We start from the raw sequence: 21,147 nt of genomic DNA, 5'->3' as shown, positions 1-21,147 counted from the left end.
AGACAACACTCAGGTGAAGACAAATCCGGGTTAGTGCGGTATGATAGTTAGCTTACCTGCTAATGCTAAACTTATGGCGCAAGACCCTCGCGGATTTCTAAACTACATATTTACACTTTCCCGCCCACAATAACTTCACAAAGCCTTACAGAATTAGCGTACACATACAGTATTGTTTCCCAAGAGTGAACATTGGCCGTTTTCACCAGTACTAACCTGTAGGACACAGATAAAGTTCAGCAGACACAAAGACACCAGCCGTTCATTTCTTCTTCCAGATTAGATCTGAGGAGTGAGCGGAGTCACAACTAAAGCAACCTGCATGCAACTGCTCCGGTCACTTAATTTACAGCAGAGGCTTAGTTGGAGTAGTAATTGTTCATATTGAAAGATATGAATGAAATTATGATATTTTTTGCATTTTGCTTGGTGTAGATTTTTAATTGTTTTTTACCTAGCTTTGTTTTTTAACACTCAATGGCTGAAGGAGGAGAAACGGATTTGTGAGTTGGGATTTAACCGTGGGATTAATCTTTGTCAACAAAGAAAAGAGGATGTGATCAGCATTTGGTAAATCAACTGGTTCGTTTTTTTACATCTAATATCTGAATGGCCCTTGAGTGTGTAGCAGAATGCGTGTTACTGCTGTTGTTTTCCCGTTAAGCTAGTTAGCCTAGCCTCCCGGAACACTTGCGGAGGCCCAGCTGTTTTTTGTTGTGGTTCTTTTTGTTCCGGCTCAAAGGTCACACAGACCGCTGTCTCCTACGTGAGCGCAGGAAACATTATATTTCCTACAATTTAAGCTTCTGTATTTTCCAAATGCACTAGTATTATTCAAACGTATTGTTCGGTTTGTAAGCCTCGTACCAAACGGTTTAATACAAATACGTAACGTTATATAGTTACAGCCCAAGAAACGAATAATAACCCTAGCTGTGGCGCCATCATGTGGTTATAAGGTGGTATTTCAGCAGTGAAGGCCCAGGTATAAAATGCACGGTCCGCCACTGTGAGACACGTTTTCCACGGACGCACAATTAATGGAGATATCAACATAAACAAACGTTAACAACAGCCTTCATTTTTGTTATTTTAATGGTGAACTTTTATAAAATGAACAATGTGAATGAATGAGATGGTGCAAGATCTAGCTAGGCTAACAAACGCGATGATCCCAATGCTGTTTGTCTGTTGCATAGCAACAGCCACACATACGGGGACTATTTTCTCTAGGCTACTGAAATGCGATACACAACGTTTGGTGGCTACAACTATTTTGTGCTGAAAGACAGCGTACTATTTAGTTACTATTTATAATGTCGCAGGTAACCGTATTATAAAAGCAATAAGGTACTCGAGGCAGTAGGCTACTGTATGGCCCTCCGCTACGCGTCGGGCCTAACAACACCCTTGAACAGTACATTGTTGACGATACAGTACTGCCTCTCGTACCTTATTGCTTAAGTAAATGCGTGAGGTTTGTCTCTTTTTTTTCCTTTCTTGTTGCTCACTTACAAGCTCATCATGAAGTTAGTTGTTTCAGCACCAAATCTGTGGTCGGTTTGTGAAGATTCAGCCGATTTAAAAATCTGCTCCGACGATTTTGGAGATGTGAGGTGTTGCTAGCGGGACCGGTGTGCGAGTTTAACTGGTTTTGGATTAACTGGTTTATGGTCGAGTGCGTAAAGCAGATGTGTGGTAGGAGTGGCCTCTCAGGACCCATGTAGAATAAACAGGAAATAAACATTTCTGTCGTTTCTCCTCTCTTTCACGTAGTTTCTACGGTTTCTTTTGAAAGAATATAAACGGAACACTTTGTTGGAATATGTACTACTCGTTAACGAGGCTGTGGTTGAGATTCCGAGGACGCATGACGAGGACCAGAGTGAATGACAGAGTTAGTGGTAGGTGTCGATGCCTGTTCAAAATACTCACGTCAATAAATCCTTTAAGAAACGCTCTGTTGTCCGTCTTATATTTGTATCATATATCGTTACTAATCTGATGTCAAGTCGATGTGAGACCTGTCTGTGCATTCATGCAGCCTGTGAGTTAAACATACTGAGCTCAAACACCGCGTACAGATGACTGTCAGCTGTGGGGAACTGTGATCCACCCAGATTAAGTTGTGATTCAACTTCTGTAGGCTATCTCACAACGCGTATGTTTTATGTTAAAGACTACGGACATTCATGTTATGTTAACGATACTCTACACTGTGCAGCATACATTAATCTAGATTAGACATGACTGGTAACTGTCGTTTTGTTACTAGAGGGACCGAACGTGAATAACTACACGCAGGGGTTAGTGTGTCTGTTGAAACATTACGATGGAGGCTTGTTGCAGCATTAATTTAGGATTTCGACAGCATTACCACGACCAATTATCCATCTTCATTGTAAAAATCCTCTGGGCCTGCTTCTCTTTCTTTTCCTCCCAGTAGCATGGTGGGTTGTTCGCTTGGGTTTGTTTGTTCATTTGGTTCATCTTTAGCTCTGAAAATTTGATTTGTTTTTTCTAAAAAGCTCACCTTAAGCAATAATTACCTTGACCACTACTCACAGATGGAGCAGTCAACACAAATTAATTACATTTGAGGGAGGGAAAATATTATTTGAACCTTACTGAGTTTGTTAATATTAAACTTTTAAGATTAAGAGGCGGGTTCAGTAGTCATAATAGCTTGTAAGTAAGTTAATTAGCTGTCCCACCGACCACCCAAGAAGTCATTACCATGTTTATTTTTTATTTATTTTTTTCTTCTTCATTTATAGCTTATTTGTGGTCTGAATTAAGCCAAAGCTAAATTAGCCATTGACATAATGTCTAACTCCACTTCCCAGAAATACACGTCTACCTCAAACTTTACCATGGTCTATACAACATGCTGAACATAAAAGCAAGGGGTGGTAATGTTGGTAAATTATCCAACTGAAAAATCCAGCCTAGTGTTGCAAACTCTTTTCCAATAAAAATTACTAGTCACTAAATCTAAAAGTCACTAAATCGAGTGAGAAAATTCATTCAGCTGTTCATTCGGGCCAAATGAAATAAAATATTGCAGGGATGATGTATTTTGTAAGCCAACTCTGTTTTTAGGACTCAAGCAGCACCTCCCTACTGGGAAAACTGCCTCCAGACTGTGTCTGCATTTCTGTCTGTGATTTCCTTGAAACAATGGGTGGCTCTGTGCCCACCGGTTTAATCCAGCCCACTCTCCCCTGCTATAGGTTAATATGTTATATTTAATGTGATCATACTTACATGTTTGATGTCAGTCTGCCTTCTGCTCGTGCACGTGTTATTTAAGCATCAAAATGCTCGTCTGTTTGTTTGAGCCAACGTTTTACAACTTTAATGTCTCAGCATGTTTTCAACTTTAGGCTAATTAAGGCTTGGATTAAGTGCAGGATGACCATGCGACTTTTATGGTGCGTTCCCCCCTTCTGTATGTTCATTAAAAGCTGACCCAACCTATAGCCACCAAAATTATCCGGCTTGTTGATCAAGAGCAGAACAAAGTTCACCAATAGTTGACACGGACTTTTCTGGCCAATCTTTGCTTTAGAGGCGGGGAATAGACAGTGTGCAATATTATACATATGCGCTTCAGTTCTTCTGAGGAGAAGCCAAAGTCGGCAGAGGTAGTCTAGAGGTGGAAGAGAGATTTTTTTTGAGAAAGATGGTTTCAATTAAATTGCAATCTCTGGTGCCGGTGTCCTGCGGACAGGCTCTTCTCGGTGTGGGCTGTTTGGCTGTCGCCCTCCTCGCTTTTCTGCTGGTTCGCCAGCTCGTCAAGCAGAGAAGACCACCGGGCTTTCCTCCTGGTCCATCTACCATCCCTGTGATAGGAAACATTATCTCTCTGGCCACCGAGCCGCACGTCTTCCTCAAGAAGCAGAGCGAAGTTCATGGACAGGTAACGATTCGGACTCGTTTTTATGACTGCAGTGCTTTTTAAACTCTGCAAACTGTGCAGTGCATGACCTTTTACCAGAGGATCAGACTTGCATGACACACACATGCATGCATGCACACACACACACACACGCACGCGCGCGCGCGCACGCACGCATTGCAAACAAAAGAGACTCGCCCTAACATTTTTCCTGCAGCATTTGCAGGAGAATAACTGACAAAATCAGGGGCTCCCGAAAAGCACACAGTTTCTTTTGGTGGCAAGTTGTGCTTTTTAAAGTTAGACATAATTTAAGTGCAGAGCTGGATATCTTGTAAATGGAGAGATAACCTTAAATATGGGTCAGAGTCTGTCTCATTCACTCAAGTTTAACTGGCTCATGAAAACCCAGTTTGGACACTAGTGACAAAGAGCGGACACAAGCAAAATGTTGCATCATGGCTACAATTGTGGTATTAATCTCACATTGACACAAGGCATTCATTTGCACAGAACTGTCTGCAAATAACAAAAGTACAGTGCTCATGTCGCAATGTGTACCTTTCAGATTTTCAGTCTGGACCTGGGAGGCATCCTGACGGTGGTATTAACTGGATATGACTGTATCAAGGAATGCCTCTACCATCAAAGCGAGGTGTTTGCTGATCGCCCATCGCTGCCTTTATTCAAGAAAATGACCAAAATGGGTGGTAAGATGATGTTATAAGATTGCAATGCATACTATTTATCATGCATCAGTATCTGAATCATTGCAGTTGCCATGATATAATCTCATCTGCTTTACGTCTTTCTCCACCTTCCAAAGGGCTTCTCAATTGTAAATATGGCAAAGGCTGGATTGAACACCGTAAACTGGCTTGCAACTCTTTCCGTTACTTCGGCAGCGGCCAGAAAGAGTTTGAGAGGAAGATCTCAGAGGAGTGCATGTTCTTTGTCGATGCCATTGACGAACACAAGGGAAAGCCCTTTAACCCCAAACACCTGGTAACCAACGCCGTGTCCAACATCACCAACCTGATCATTTTTGGTCAGCGTTTCACTTACGATGACCGCAACTTCCAGCACATGATCGAGCTATTTAGTGAGAACGTGGAGCTAGCAGTGAGCGTCTGGGCCCTCCTCTACAACGCCTTCCCTTGGATTGAGTATGTGCCCTTTGGGAAACACCAGAAGCTGTTCTGCAATGCTGCTAAGGTGTACGACTTCTTGCTGGAGGCTATACAGAGGTTTTCACAGGGCAGGGTGCCACTTGTACCTCGCCACTATGTTGATGCCTATTTGGATGAGTTGGAGCGGCGCGCAGGAGAACACAACTCCTCTTTTTCCTATGAGAACCTCATCTATTCAGTGGGTGAGCTAATTATTGCTGGCACAGAGACCACGACTAATACCCTGCGCTGGGCCATGCTGTACATGGCTCTCTATCCCAACATACAAGGTCAGTTATAGTAGAAGCCACATCCCAATATGAGCACATTTGACCCAGAAAGAGATTTGATGGACATCTGTTTATAGGCTCCTCTTAATGTAATGCTTATGTAATGTTCCGCATGAATAAATGCCTGATGCCATCTGTTTTTCTCTTCAAAGAGAGGGTGCACAGGGAGATCGACAGCGTGCTGGCCAATGAGAGGGCACCCACTTGGGAGGACAAACAGAAGATGCCCTTTGTGGAGGCTGTTCTGCACGAGATCCTTCGCTTCTGCAACATTGTCCCCCTTGGTATTTTCCGTGCCACCTCCCAGGATGCAAAAGTCAACGGGTACACAATTCCCAAAGGCACCATGGTGATCACAAACCTCTATTCGGTGCACTTTGACGAGAAGTACTGGAAGGATCCAGGTGCTTTCTCACCACAGAGGTTTCTGGACAGCAATGGTAACTTTGTGAAGCGTGAGGCCTTCCTGCCATTCTCCCTGGGTGAGTCTCTCTGTTTCTCTTAGATTTCAATACTCTTGATAAAAATGATTGTGGCTTTAGGTTCTTTGATTAGTGAAACTGAAAGGTAATCACAGTATGTCCCAGGTCAGTGGTGACCTCAAATCAAATGCTGCCAAGCCATAAAGTAAAACATAAAACTCCACTGAAACACATTTCATGCATCGGCGAGAATGAGGTCTTAAAATATACTAAATTCTGTCTTTAGCTTAATTTTTCTCAGTGCAATCTACTTCCCCCTATAAATGAAATAGAAATGTAAAACTGTGTATCATGTATACATATCAACCTCCCATCTACATAACTCCATACCCACCTTTGCATTACAAGACAAAATTAAATAAATATCCTGTTTGTTGAGATTAGAGCCAAACATATTTTTTTTCTCTTTTGTCATGTTCTATATAGTCCGTTACGATCACAGTTCATTGGCCAATAAGCATCCACAAAATCCCCAAATTCAAAAGAAATATCTGTTAAAAACCAAATGTGTTTACTTCAGCTGTAGAATGTATTTATGATTTTCATTTTGTTCAAGTTCTCATTGTCTTTATCACAGAACATTCCCATAGAGCATGTAGAAAAGCAGCCACAATCCCCAGTCAAACACATTTCTTCCCTCATCTGTAGAGTTTGTGTTCCCCAATGTCTTTCTTGTATTTTTGAGGACAGATGTTGTGTCTGTGTGTGTATGAGAGAGTCTAAATTAAAGAACTTTCTTTTTTTTCAGGGAAGCGATGCTGCCTGGGCGAACAGCTGGCCAGGATGGAGATGTTCCTCTTCTTCACCACTTTGCTGCAGAGGTTTCATCTTCAGTTCCCTCCAGGAAGCATTCCCAGTGTCACTCCCAAACTGGGCATGACCTTACAGCCCAAACCTTACTCCATCTGTGCAGTCCGCAGGCAGCAGAAAAGTCCCTGCTTTGGAGACACTCCTTATCACAATTAGGCAAACAGGAATTAAATACAGCTTGTGAAAATATTCAAGCCAGAAATTGAACTATTTTGCAGAGCAATGCAACCATGATACAGGTGCATAAAGCTGTATCGCTCTGGACTGTAGCGTCCAGTTCCTGTGCGTCATAGTTTTTCCAACGGACTTTCAGCGATAAAAGTAGCTCTTTACATATGAACATTTCATTCAGTTTATACAATTACAATTGAATTCTTTTACTGAGCAATATGCATGTTTGCACAATACCTTTAAGCAGCAAGGGAGGCGACAAAACTGTGTGCTGAAAGACATACGGGGAACAATTGCGTGCTATTGATTTAGTTCTCTGTAGCTCAGAGTTGCTCTGACTCCAGAAAGTGAAATGTCTATGAACCTTGGTGTGGTAGCAATGTCAATTATTGATAGTAAGTACACCTATGGTGGATCATAGCCCTGTCCTCTAGACAGCTTCAGGTCAGACAAAGTACACCACTGATGTGTACGCGTGGAGCGAAATGTGACTTTCCAAGAAAGTTCTGACTACTGTGTGTTGGACATTCGCCATCACCTGAACTGACTCTGACCCTTCCTCTAGGGATTGCGCACTCTTGGAAGGCAAATGCAACTCTGGTGGATTTCTAGAAATTGACTATGCAACACTGGTTTCTGATAAATGGTGCTTATCAGTACTAACAGAGTACTGCATTTATGTTTGATGTTAACTTTTGTTTGTCCTTTTTTTTGCAATACTGGTGGTATGAGTTTTGTTTTGTGTGTATTCATAAAGTCTTTCTTAAGATATTTAAAACTTGCCATGTCATCTTTTAGCTGCTGCTAAATTGCTAAAACCCATCACTAAAATGTACAAAGATCGCATATTTATTACTTAAGTGTTATCCACATGTTAAGACCCCAGATCATCCCTTTGAATACTTGCAGAATAATTTCAATAGGAGTATGCCTATTAATTGAGAGACCTAAGTCCTAGGACATACAACGTACAATAATAATTAGCTATCATAAATTGTAAACTGTGTTGTTCATAAAGGGTAAAAGCAGCTGCGTCACCTATGTTCTAAATTTACCCCCCCCCCCCCCCTTTGCACTGCTCTGCTCCCAGTAGAATACACTTGGACTTCATTATGTGCTTTTTCTTCTGTTGCTTATTCACAAATTGAGCAGACACAGACAACATTAGCATCAATGTGGAGTTTCATGTGACCTATGTGCAAGTTCAATACTCTATCTCATTTTAGCTCAGTTTTTCTCTCCACCAACTCCTGAGGAAAATATCTGGTTCTTTAGCTGCTAAATGCTCCCCTATGTTCACCCAATAGTCGCTGGCTGCCGTTTGGTAGAGTACAGTGGGTTTTCAGAAAGTTTTTGCCGAAAACAGGGTCCTGCTTCCGCCAAAAACGACACTCATGAGTGTGGTGTGAGCGAACCAAAACAGTAAAGTTGCAGGCCATAAAAACAAAACCATAAGCTAAAAGACACTGTGTGTTATTGTTAAGAAGAACTGCAGTCGGGTGAATATTGTCTGAGGGTTTGTGATCTTTAGCAACCTCTTTCCTATCACATGCAACGATTTGAGCCGTTTTTAACGTAAAACATATGCTCTGCACACCCACACAGGTGATTTCTGTTAATGTGGCTGATTAGACCTCTGCTCAGGCCGAAGTTGGTTGGAGCTGTGCAGGGTTTCATGCCCTTCTATAAAAAACAAGGGCGTACATTGTTCCCCCATATCAAGCGCAACCCGACCAAGAGTAAGAGAGATGTCAATCAAGCAGTTTGTACACACCCACTGACCTGAGAGGAGGTCTAATAAGTGAAAACACCTGTGAGCGTCTTTAAGGTTATACTCTTCTGTTCATTTGTTCTTCTTTCTGTTTCATTTTGGGTGGCCTGGACACAAAAAGAAGGTTATTGTAGTATATAGTGAGTTCATACAGACACACACACAGACACACACACACTCACACCAATAAAAATCAATGAGAACTTCTGATACTTTAGGGATGGTGTTTTATGACAGCTATAAATAACAACAAAAATCAGTTGCCCCCACAATGTAGATAAGGGTGAATGGTTACATTAGACAAACGTACATATATTGATGCTACATAAGGGTAACAACCATTCATAGATGTATTTATGGCACAATCATCAGAGGACACTGTGGTTTGAAAGACTGCACAGCGAGACGCCAACAAACCTTTACAACTTAACGAGCCGGAGTATGTCGGGTCGGGAGCTACCGAGGATTTATGATCCAGCATGGCTCCATGTGAAAAAAACTGCCGACAGAGTTGTCAGAATGCATATGGCTCTGACCTGAGTCTAACTCTGACTTTTACCACCATCACTGCCACTTAGAGCCCGGTGAAATATTTGACTCAAGGTGTTTCTCTTGCATGAACAGTACTGGAGCCCAGAGAGATTATGCCAATCAGTGTGTCAAAGCCCACAAACTACTGTATGTAGGTAAAGTTTGGCACGAGTTGGGTCGACTGAGACAACAGTGATACAGAGAGATAATGAAGAATACAAGAGTGGTTATGAGACAGAACAGCGAGAGGCTGAAACCAAGTGTAAAATCAAAATCAAAACACCAAACCCCACAGTTCCACACCTGTAAATAGAAGTAGATAAAAACTCTGGAAACACAATGGTAATTACAGGATCTCAATGTACAACATGTCAGCTGTGTGTAGAAAACGGATGCATTCATTTGATTATTTAAAAAATATATATTTATATGCACATACTCTTTTGTACAGCGGCTAAACACTTGTTTGGTATTAAAATGTGCACACCTGTATCTATTTGTCTTTAAATATTACTGTTGATTTACACTGCTTACTTAACATTGTCTCCAGAGATTATGATTTTATCAGGTGATAAAGGAGCTAGGCACATATTCTGCCTTCCCTTTCATTAAACATTGTATTCTAGTGGAATGCCAAGAGTTCTTGAGACAAAAATAGAGAACTAGTGGTAGTAGTATATATATATATATATATATATATATATATATAAACAAAACCAAAAGTGAAATGAACCCTGTATCCCTGGGTTTGGCAAAAACAAGACATAATGAGGAAAAAGAGAGTTGGGTGAGCTTTCAATTTATCTAAACATCTGTTTGCCTGCTGACTGAAACACAGATAAATAAATATGTACTGTTTGCGTGAAAACAGAGAAGATTGAACATTGAAAAATAAATTACCCAATACACTGCAAAACGGTGTTGCTGCAGGAGAGACTTTCGCAGTCTGCTAAGAATCGAGATAAGCGTTTCTCTAGTGAGGTTGTAAAAAGGTTATGCAAACAGTGTCTGAATGGCCGAGAGACAGCACATACTGTATGCTCCTCTGTCACTGAGGATTTCAATTGCTTGAATTTGTTTGTGGTCAAGTTGTTCATTGAAAGATTACAAACTACTTCAGTCACCCAGATTAAAATGCTAAAATTCTTGGCAAAATAATTATTCAACTTTGCGTGAATCCTGAGTAGCCTTTAAAATAGTATTTAGAATCAAAATAGGAAAAGTGAAGAATCCTTTCATTGAAACAGCACTCCTGATCTCAATGTTAAAACACCAGAGGACATTTCACTGATTAGAAATCAACCATTACTGAAAGGACGCACAAACATACACAAAACTTACATATTAATAATAAAAAATGTGCTCTCTTTCTCCCTACTCATTCTCTCTATCACATTCCCGCCAAACACATTCACACACTCGAAACAAAATGAAGCAAGGAAAGTTAAAGAACCCCCCCCCCCCCAAAAAAAAAAATAGACGGGTGGTACACATGAGTAAAAGCATAAAAAATGATGCAGATATAATGCTCTTAAATCAGTCAACATTTCAATAATGTCTCTGTGACTGAGTCTGATACAGTGTTTTGTGTCGCCAGCAAGGAGAGAGAACTACACAAGCCTAGGCTCTGGGCCAATATGGACTCAGTAAAGGTTCAGGCAGGCACATTTGATATATATATATATATATATATATATATATATATATATATATATATATATATATATATATATATATATATATATATATATATATACACATATATATATACACATATATACACACACACACACACACACACACACACACACACACACACACACACACGTGTGTATATATATATATATATATATATATATATATATAATTCAAAAATATACCTGACATTGAAGCTGAAACAGTCTCAGTCTCTTGTCTTTCCGTGTTTGAACTGTTTGCTTTGGTAAAGGGCATCAATCGCTTCATGATGTCGCTTGCTTCATTATTTTTCCTCTTTTCTCCATCTTTCATTTTGAAATAGACAGGAATTGTTTTATACCTAAGGGAGGTGTAAGCGCTTTGTATTCAAGGCAGCATCACAGCCAGGTCACCATGGAGGGAAAGTCAATGCTGGACCCTGTCCACAATCTTCTTCTCCTGCACCTTTTCTCCTCAGCTCTGGTGCTTGTTTTCTGGGTGCACTCGACTCTCCATGGGGTGAAAGTGCATAGGAGTTGGACTCCCACCGTTGCAGCAAGGATCCGCTCACAGTAGTAAGGCCTTTTTGTTTCTCCAAAAACAATGTGACTGCTTAAGCATCTGAGTGTCTGCACAGTGAATCTTTCGATATTTGTGTGTGTGTGTGTGTTCATGAGAGAGAGAGAGAGAGAGAGAGAGAGAGAGAGAGAGAGAGAGAGAGAGAGAGAGAGAGAGCAAAGTGTGTTTTATGTGCATTTGTCAACTGTCTGTCTGTGTGTGTTTCTCACGTCCGTTTGTGTTGGTGAAAGGCAGGTGGTTGAGGGACTCATGTCCTTGTACTGCCTCTCCTCTTCTTCTTCCCGCGTCTCTGTTCTTTCCTTCGTTCTCTTGCTACTGACGCTCCTCTCCCTCCTCCTCCTCCTGGATGACCTGGATGTCATCTGACGAGGAGGTGGGCAGGCCGGCTGGCAGGATGGGGAGGAGGCCGTCTGGGTGCTGCTTGCCGAGCTCTTTGCTTTTCTCCTCCTCCTCTATGGTCTTCTTCCACACCTTGTGGTTCTCCGTCAGGTGCTGCATAATGCTACAGAACAACCTGCGGCGGCTCTTCCTCCTTTCTGCAACGAAGAAAACACAAAGAACTGTTAACAAAAAAATCTAGATTGGCTTGCTGTAATCTGTTTTTGCAAGGAAAACCTGACAGTACTGATGAGCTGTTGGTGTCTTACTTGGGGCCAGCTCGTCCTCTAGCTCATCATCCTCATCCTCATCTTCATCTGTGTCTGTGTCCACCTGCCCCTCCTCATCGTCTTCATCTGATCTCTCTTCATTAATCCAGTGGCCCGGAAGCAGGCCAGCGGCGTCGTAGGAGTTACAAAGTGGTCCTACAATGTGAGTGATGAAGGACTCCTGTAGCTTTGCCAGCTGCGGAGAGGAGCGGTCCATGAAGGGGCTGATGGGTAATCCCAACCTAGCCTCCTCATCACCCTGCATATTAGAAACAAAGATTATGGTCTCGGGGACATAGATCTTCAATGACGAGCCTTGATATAAACTACAATCACAGTAATGGGAAGAACGCTATTAGTGTTACAGTACTCTAACTAATGTTTGTTTTGATTTATTGTTTTTTTGTTATGCAGAACATTTCCCATGCAGGACAATAAAGACTGAACTGAGCTGAGCTGAAAGGTCCTCCTTAGACTATTAATTGTCATATAAATTTGCCTCTCTACATTAATAGATGTAGAGAGGCACTAATATAACTAATCTCTCCCTTTTGTTTTTGTTCCTTTTCCTGTCCCTCATTTGTAACCTTGCTGTTTAGATGTTTAAATGTGTCAGATATGTGTTTTCTGTGGAGGCGTTAGTGCTGGGAAGGGGATTACTTTAGGGTACAGATTTCTGCCGTTACTGACATATTCACGAGAACGGACCGGACGGACCACCCGAACACATAATGCCACAGATTTCGCCGGGCACGGAGGCATAAATAACAAGAGAATCTTGTTTGAAATATTCCTTTTTACCTGGGTAAAAATGCTAAAGATGAAGATGAATCCATGAACTGGTCTGTGTCAACTGAATACACATCAGCATGCAGTCTGTACCTGCTCATAAAATTCATTGACGATGCCTTCTGTCCACTTGAGGTGCAGGTCACGAACTTTGGCCGGCCCATTGATATCTGCCAGCTTGATACACACTTGACACACCAGCAGCCTGTCGTTCTCATTGGTCCAATCAATTCCTGGACTGTTCACATCATTCACCTGATAACAAGAACAAACAAACAAAGATGGATGTCGTATTACAAATGGTCAACTGATTTTTCCTGCATCCATTATGCTGCGTACTAATTAGTCACTAGTAACTAAACGTTAACGTACCAGCCTAATGTTTCAATCAATATTTTGCCAGATATTAAAGGATCAATAAATAGATAATGATCTATTCTGGTCATACAACTCATCTCAGACCTTGGCATTGAACTCAGCCAGGAAGTCAAAGTGCTTCTTGAGGTCTGTGGCCAGTATAGCCTCGATGACGAGGAAGCGAAATCGCTTGAACTCCACATGATCCAGGTTGACCAGGAAGTTGAACTCGGGCCGGGACAGGTAGAGGCTCCAGGCAGACGCAGCGTGGTGGTTCTCCAGCACCGACCTGTCATTGTACAGCACCGCCTACACCACACAGGAGGGAAAAGCCAAATGGTGAGCGAGGGGAAAGATCGCACGCTAAGAAGATTCCTCCAATTTCCTCTAAAATGTCAGCAATAAATCTGCTTACATAATTCGTCCGCATATGTGTTACACAATGTGTTGAGGCTTTAAAAATAGCAAGCACTCAGTAAATGAGATAAACAGGACTTTAGGGTATTTGGTTATGAAAGTACAAATGTAATCGCCTGAAACGCAAATACAGCTGAGGTAAGAGACAGGTTGAAAGTAGTTATGAGGACATTAGATACCACCTAGGCTCACTAGCAATCAATAGGTTCAGGGTTCCCTGTCCCTTCTTTTAACCCGCTTTCCTGGGACTTCTACAAAACCCAGACAGTGTGAGTGCTATCAGTGATCAGTTTAGAAATTACAATATTTAAACAGAGGCATGCAGTTAACCTTTACCCCCTCATTTAAATGACTGGTCACAGTGAAGGAGCACAATGGGGATCAACTGGCTGTGTGGAGTGGAGGTTATCTTATACACGTATACATATACTCCTCTTGAGACATAGTTTGCACAGTATATTTAACTTTGTGTTAATCTCGGGACATCCAATAATGAAAGTATTGTATTTGCGTAAATCGAGCAGAAATTCTGCATCCAAAAAGGCTACTATTAAATGACACTACCCATAGCTTGTCTTTGTGTTATGTAATATGTAAGGAAAAGCCATCTAATGAAAATGTTGACTGGGAAGTTACAGATTGTACAACTGTAAAACTGCAAACATAGGGTTTCTGTAGGATACTCATAATACATGAGAGCAAAGCACCATTTTGAATGAATTGTTTCTAGTTCCGCAAATACACGTTAGGCAGTCAAGGTGATTAAGAGGTATGTAAAAACCAAGAATTATGACAATTTAAAAAATGAGATAAAAATAGGATATGCAGGCAATGCATTTCGTGTGGCTTAGTGCATGTGTGGGTTGATCATTCATGACTATTTGTGTTGAGTGGCAGTTTTTCTGTTGTCAGACAGACGTGCAGCAACCAACAGGAGCCACTCAGACAGACTTTGTCACTACTGCAGAGACACAGTTATGTAATTTTTTGTTTGTACACAGGGCTTGTCTCAGGGACAAGACGTCCGTGGCGATATTTGCCTTCCTGTTAGAAGGCAAGTTGCAGACCTGTTGCAAGCAGTGTCCCTCACCATGGAGTGGTTACCTTAGTAGAGTACAGACAAATGCTGATACTGCAGCAAATGCATTTCATTTCATTAATATCCACGGACGATATTGTGTATTGCTTTGTAAAGCTTGGACAACTGCAATAATAGTGCACATACACAAAAGTATAAAAAAAGCACTGTGCTCCGGTGTTCACAAGGATAACCAGCAAATTGGCCACCAACTTTGAGAAGTAAAAACGCATGTTCAGTTTAGTATCAAGGTGGCCAGTTTAAAGAGGGGACTAAGGTCACAACCAAATGATCTAACGCCATCAGTTACCTTTGTATATGTTTTGTAGTATATACAAGTTGTGGTTAAATGTCATTTTGCACAAACCCATATTTTGAACATCTGATTTTGTGTTTCTGTAAAAACAAGTTTGTTTATGTGTCCCAGTGAGCTTCATAAGTTTGTCCATTTATTCTACAAAACTTAAATAAATGCTGCAGGATACCTGAGATGCATTAGTGGCTACTAGAAAGGCATTTGTGCGACCGGGATGGTCATAATCGTGCATTGCAGCTGCTACATAAAGGGCCATGAGCTCCAGGGCAGGTATGTTCCAGGTCAGGCAGCCATAGCTGTCATCTGAAATCGAGGAGCTTTTGGAGGAGGCGTAGGATATCCTGCCTGGAGAGATCCCACTATCTGAATCTGGAACATGACAACAAACATGATGGATGTCAATGGATGTCACAGTGATGAAAGATAACGTCTAGGTCTACACTGTCATTGTAATATTGTTGTGGCAAAAACAGGTTTGAATTGTGGCTTTTCCCAAATAGAGCAAAACCTTACTTGTGACTTATCTCTATAATTTAAGCAGAAATTGGATCAAATGCAAAAAGGAGGGGGGTTATGGCCATAGAGTATACACACACACACTGTTCTATTCTCATTTATTCACTGCTCAACTCAATTTCTCATATCACAGCTGATTTCTCATCCCCTTCTCTCTGTCCCTTCTTATCAAATGACAGCTGTTCTGGCAGCCTCAGTGTTAGATGTCAGCGTTTAAGCCCCAGGTCATTTCTAATGGAGCTAAACTATCATCAGCAGAGACGAGTCTGGGAATTTCTGCTTTTTTAAACTAAACTATCTTCAGATTAAAAGCCACATCCCACAAAAGAAGGAAATTCTAAAAGCCACAATCAAAATCAGTCAGATTTACTGTATTTCAAATAATATTTGGTCCAAAATCTCTAAATGAAGTAGAGTACACACTTCGAAACAGGCGCTATCAGCAGGAAAGGATGAAAAGTGTGAACACTTTAATAGACACCTTTTCTTTTTATTTAGTGATCTAATCACATAATGCATCCATGCATTTAGCCTGAGATGATTGTTGTGCAGCCATGTGTCCGGAGAGTAACCTGTGTTCAACAAACGATCTAACAGCTGTGTGTCTATGAGCAGTGAGTATATGAGCCCACCTGTGTCACTTCCTGTCACATGCTCACTGTGAATCTGCTGGAACCCGGGGATTGGTCGAGTGGTCAGGTACCAGACAGCATGGAGCACATCAGTAGCATGGACCCTGTTATGATCTGTAACCATAATAGTTTAAATTAGTCTATTGCACCATTAGCATTCACTTGAAATTGTAGATAATTTATGGATAACTAAAACTGCATCTTAGCCTGGCCCCACAATAGCAACACCATGAACAACCTGGGCTTACATTAAAAAAAACTAATGCGAGTCTTTGAATTTCTTGAAACACTACACTGTGTAATACTCACAGGGAATGTCCCTGTAGCCACTTTCCAGAGCACAGAAGTATGTCATGAACTCCCTCACAGGGATCTTGAAAATTTCAAACAGACATGTATCCTGGAAAAGAGTGTATGTCACCTGGGGAAACACAAGCCAGCTTTACTGAAACACCAATCAGAACACAACCAGCTCCCTCAACGGTGTTCAGTGGAACATTAAAATACATTGAACATTGAAATGACTTGGTGCACACCATTATGCATGGACAAGAAGTTCATTATCTGTGCAGACATGTCATTTCCAGCAAAAAAAAAGGGACACCATTTGCACTTACTGAAATCTAATAATGTATATGTTGCATGTTTACATTAAAGTCAGACTAAATGCTAAAAGTCCTGCCAGCAGGCAAAAAAGGCTGCAATGATGATTATATCCAGAACTGTTTACTTTTCTTAACAGAGTAGACAGGCCGACAAATTAAAAGACAAACTGCTACAGCGACAGGAGATGGCTGGTTTGTGCGTGTTGTACTAACATAGCTGAGTATCCTTCCGCTCTTCCCTCCTGTTCTGTCCACCAGGTCAAAGATCTGGAAGTTCCAGGTGTTCATCCTCTCCATGAGAGCCTCATGGTCCTCCAGCATAGGATCTAGTCTGAACTCCTGCTCACCCGAGACACAATCAGAAAATATGGTAGAAATTTGCACAAGTATTGTTTCCACTGACACATAGCGCTCTGAACATGCAAAAAAACCTGAATCCCTATATGCTTAATCATTGTAATTAAGTCCAGATAAAAGTATGAGCTGTGAAACGCATGTATTGCTGATAGAATAGTATAAACTACATGACAAATGGAGTAATTGTTTCTTCAGCTGTTTTGCAGTAAACAATCATATTGGAACTCGGAGCCCTCTGATCAAGCACACCTTTGATTCCTGAGTCTGCTGGTCTGTGCTGGAGCTCTTCTCCTTCTCCTCCCCTGCAGCGTCTGACCTCCCGTGCTCAGACACGTCCGCCTCCACACTCTCCTCCCTGATAAGAGGCTCTCCTGTGAAGTCCAACCCTTCACCTGCTGCATCCACAGAGCACAGGAAGCCGTGAGTATATGGACACACGCATGTAAACGTTTCTCTTTTTATCTTGTTACGTTCAAGTGAATGGATTTTAAACTGAATTTAAATGAATACATTGCAGTCACAGAATGAAATTGTTCTTAGAATGTATTCTCTATATTGATTTGCCATATATTGAAGTATTTAAATGGACTTTTAGTAAAGATAATGTCTCTTACTCATTTTGAAAAAGAACTTGCCCAAAAGAGGTCACTGTTGTAAACTGAATAGAAAATAAATAAATAAAACCAGAAGGTATAGCGGCTATTTGAGAAAACAAAGTTTATTTTAAACGCGTTAGTCTAGCTAATAAACTAAATGTTACAAAATTAAAATATACATTCTTTCATGTGTGCACCTCCGTCTGTCTTTGTGTGCATCAACTTGCATTATGTTTGGGGTCCAGCAGAGGGCAGCGTTAACCCCCTAAACTGCTTACAGAAGTGTTTCTCTTTCAATCTCTACAACACAATACACTACTTAATGTGCATGAAATGTAATGTAACGTGTTGTATGTACCTGAGCGCCTGCGTTGAGCCTCACTGGTAAATGATTGATATGATTCCCCTGTTTCACCGCTGGAACCTCCCTTGGGCATCTGGCGACCACAACTAGAATGGACACGACAATCACAGACATGACCAATTGCAGTTATAACCACTAACATAAAATACACAGTGACATGCCGCTTCAGTGCTGCAGGTCTCACCTGGTGCACAAAGGGAAGTGGGAGCTACGGAGGGCCTGCTGGAAATCAGGTGAGCTGAGGGTGTATCCCAAGGGCTTGTGCAGATTCAGATTGACACTCGGCTTTGTCAAGAAGTCAGCCGTGTCTGGGAACTCCACAGGCGATCGAGTGACGAGGGACGACGAAGAACCTGGGCCTACTACGAGAAGACTGTGGCTTGGTGAGGTGACTGGGCTCAGGCTGGGAGATGCGCCTGGAGAGGACGAAGGGAGAACAGGAAAAAAGAGAGGCATGAGATTTAGTCCAAACATGAGCAACTAATCCACATGTGGTGTCTCTGAGAAGGTGTCTTTGGGGTTAAGTCTCACCTGCTCTCCGGGACCCGGCGTGGTAGGTGAGGGTAACAGAGGAAGACCTCTGCTTGGGAATGGTGAGCAGGTTTGGATTGGGCCCATTAGACAGGCCTGAGCTGGAGCACAAAACACACATATTCAACTCTGGCTTGAAAAAAATAAAATCACCTTTGAATCTAAGCATACTTTGAGCAAAGATAAAGAATAAGATATGGAATACTCAATGTCTCACTGTCAGGTGTTTTGTTTTGACCGTCTTAAACAAAGACGCTCTTCGGCCAACAACATAGCTAGTCTCTACTACCATCCTGTGGATAAATATAGACACTACACCCCAGTGTCCACAGCAAGTTTATTGTTTGAGTGAATTGAACAGTGTGTAATAGATTTGTTTACAGTCACTAAAGGAGCCTGACTTTCTCTCAATGCATGTGAACAGTAGGTACCATTATTGTCCACTTAAACTCATTCCTTAATTGTGGAAAATTCGGATCTATTTATCACTCAGACAAGAGACAACACTATGACGTGTTAACAGCGCCTTCTGCTTTTGGTTTCTCTGTGAAATTGAAACTCACACAGGGCTAAAATATACATTTTGGTGATGGCAGAAACCCAATAAAAGAGAGTACTTCAAAACAATTTCTCACAATTTCTTGTTCGTGGGTGACTGACTGCTATAAAACAAGCTCAGAGGCGGAGTTTACAATTAAAATTGTACGTGCATTTATAGGTTCTTTGTTTCTCAGCTGATGATAGCAGGGTCTGGTCTGTCCCATGAAGCAGGATTTGTGGGTCTGGCAGCTAACTTTGCACTTCTCAGTCTCAATCTCACACAAACGGCTTCAAACCAAAACAAAGGCTGTGTTTTTTGTTCACGGTTCAAGAAATGAAAGCGACTTCCCCACCAATCAACTGTGATGAAAAGGGAGTTACTGCAGTATGGACAATAGTGGCAACTATAACAGAGTGGCATGTTTTCTAAAGGTTAGAATGACTTTGCTTTTCGTGATCATTTACTGTATTAAATATATGAAATAGAGCCAATGTTCTGCTCTGGTAATAAAAGTAACACCTCAGCATAGGCATCTAACTGTCAAATCTGGCTTCTCTAGTCAAAATCTACGTGATCTACATTTATCGCCTGGTCCTCAGTACGGATGCATAATACCCAGTCGACCTGGTTTTCTGTGAAGTGTATGGTTTCTATTTTTATAATGACGATGAATTCTTGCTGAGACCTATTCATAACATCTTTTTCAGGCTGACCATAAACAAAAAATGACCCTTGATTTCACTGTGCACAGGTGCTGCTGAGCCACCTGAGGACGATCATAGCTGGAGGAAAGTCACATTGCAAATATGGCCAATTAATCTGCTCCTAAACTGGGCAGGTTCAGGGTAAATTATAGCCCAGGTGACGTGTGCGAGCAATTCTGAAGACGGTGTGTTTTTGTTTGTTGGTACCTGGTCAAGTTGAGTTCAGGGTGAGGTCTCTTGCCAGTGTTGCGTTCCCAGCGTAAAGAGGCGGAGTCGAGAGGAGAGAGTGCTGAGCACGAGGAGGAGGTGGAGCTCCGCCTGGGCTGAGGGGTGGGGAGGCTGTTTCTGCTGCTCAAACCCTGATGGGGAAAGGAAGTCTCCAGTATAGACAAATGTGTTGTTTTTTTACACAAACTGAAGATGCTGGACATGTTACATAAACAATATGATCACATGATTTCTGAACTCAAGCCAAATTCAGACTGACAATAGCACAACGTCAAAAACCATACAACTAGCATAGGGCTCCAGCAAAAAAAAAAAGAAAACATTCAAGAACAGGGTCATATGGCCAATATGTTTAAACTGGCTAAATATTTGCGTCATCTAGCAACATAACACAACATCTAGCTAATCAAGTATGTGAATGGTGTAATTCAGGTATCTACATTGTGACAATCAAGGATACTGTCGCTCTAATAACTTTTCACAGCTGTAAAATCATTTCTCACAGTAGATACTGCTGTTTCTGAAGGAACCTTTAGTGCATGAGCTAGTTCCTAAGTTCGGACACTATGACTCCTTCTGTACTTTTTTGACTGGAATAGCCTATTACTCATCTCTTTAAGCATCCATACTAGGTAGTTGCAGTGGTAGTGCTTTTACCCACCTTAATGATTTTCCTGTCACTCCTCTCCACAGAGTCCTCCACCTCATCGCAGGGGTAGAAACCTGGGAAGGGGGTGAAGGGGTTGACCCTTGGGCGGCATGAGCCCGAAAATGTCCCCATGAGGCTTGAGACGCTGCGCAGGGCTGAGATGGTGGGTGGCGACAGAGAGGAATCCATCAGCAGGTCCGACACCAGGTTCCTGGCCTCGTTGATGACTGAAAGATCCACGCCGTTGCCGCTCACTGCACCCTGCCAAATGCACACAATACATCACACAGATTAGGGAACGGGGCAGCAAATGCGCTGTCAGAGAGGCAACTTCAGTCCAACACACTCAAAAGTAGTCTCATCCCAAATGTTGGCTCATGGCTTGTGTAGCCTCCTGCTGGAGTGCACCAAAATATTGACAACAGACAGCGTGACAATC

At 41.8% G+C, this 21,147-nt stretch overlaps 2 protein-coding genes across 4 annotated transcripts in view; one reads left to right on the top strand and one right to left on the bottom strand.

Moving 5' to 3' along the window:
* Window positions 1-1,722: 1,722 nt before the first annotated feature.
* cyp2r1 (cytochrome P450, family 2, subfamily R, polypeptide 1) lies at window positions 1,723-7,445 on the top strand. Of its 3 annotated transcripts, XM_079163836.1 has the most exons (6): window positions 1,723-1,904; window positions 3,734-3,922; window positions 4,470-4,611; window positions 4,728-5,360; window positions 5,513-5,842; window positions 6,591-7,445. In XM_079163836.1, the coding sequence occupies exons 1-6, from the start codon at window positions 1,890-1,892 to the stop codon at window positions 6,806-6,808; spliced, it is 1,527 nt and encodes a 508-aa protein (XP_079019962.1). In that variant the 5' UTR covers window positions 1,723-1,889; the 3' UTR covers window positions 6,809-7,445. The 3 variants fall into 3 exon arrangements, with proteins under 3 accessions (XP_079019962.1, XP_079019963.1, XP_079019961.1); XM_079163837.1 differs by lacking the exon at window positions 3,734-3,922; XM_079163835.1 differs by lacking the exon at window positions 1,723-1,904 and having other exon boundaries at window positions 3,357-3,922.
* Window positions 7,446-11,020: 3,575 nt separating this feature from the next.
* The window catches only part of pde3b (phosphodiesterase 3B), a 36,582-nt gene continuing 26,455 nt past the window's right edge, over window positions 11,021-21,147 (bottom strand). The window contains exons 3-16 of the mRNA XM_079166517.1: window positions 20,721-20,969; window positions 20,039-20,190; window positions 18,587-18,687; window positions 18,240-18,471; window positions 18,050-18,141; window positions 17,345-17,490; window positions 16,952-17,077; window positions 16,443-16,554; window positions 16,134-16,247; window positions 15,155-15,354; window positions 13,280-13,483; window positions 12,911-13,072; window positions 12,029-12,287; window positions 11,021-11,917 (exon numbers count right to left, since the gene is read on the bottom strand). Of these exons, the coding sequence (XP_079022643.1) occupies window positions 11,694-11,917; window positions 12,029-12,287; window positions 12,911-13,072; window positions 13,280-13,483; window positions 15,155-15,354; window positions 16,134-16,247; window positions 16,443-16,554; window positions 16,952-17,077; window positions 17,345-17,490; window positions 18,050-18,141; window positions 18,240-18,471; window positions 18,587-18,687; window positions 20,039-20,190; window positions 20,721-20,969 (2,373 nt within the window). The 3' untranslated portion in view covers window positions 11,021-11,693. The remainder of the gene's footprint in view (window positions 11,918-12,028; window positions 12,288-12,910; window positions 13,073-13,279; window positions 13,484-15,154; window positions 15,355-16,133; window positions 16,248-16,442; window positions 16,555-16,951; window positions 17,078-17,344; window positions 17,491-18,049; window positions 18,142-18,239; window positions 18,472-18,586; window positions 18,688-20,038; window positions 20,191-20,720; window positions 20,970-21,147) is intronic.

The sequence above is a fragment of the Pholis gunnellus genome, assembly GCF_910591455.1.
Source record: "Pholis gunnellus genome assembly, chromosome: 1".
Classification (NCBI taxonomy): Eukaryota; Metazoa; Chordata; class Actinopteri; order Perciformes; family Pholidae; genus Pholis; species Pholis gunnellus.
This window is presented reverse-complemented; position numbering and strand designations above follow the sequence as displayed.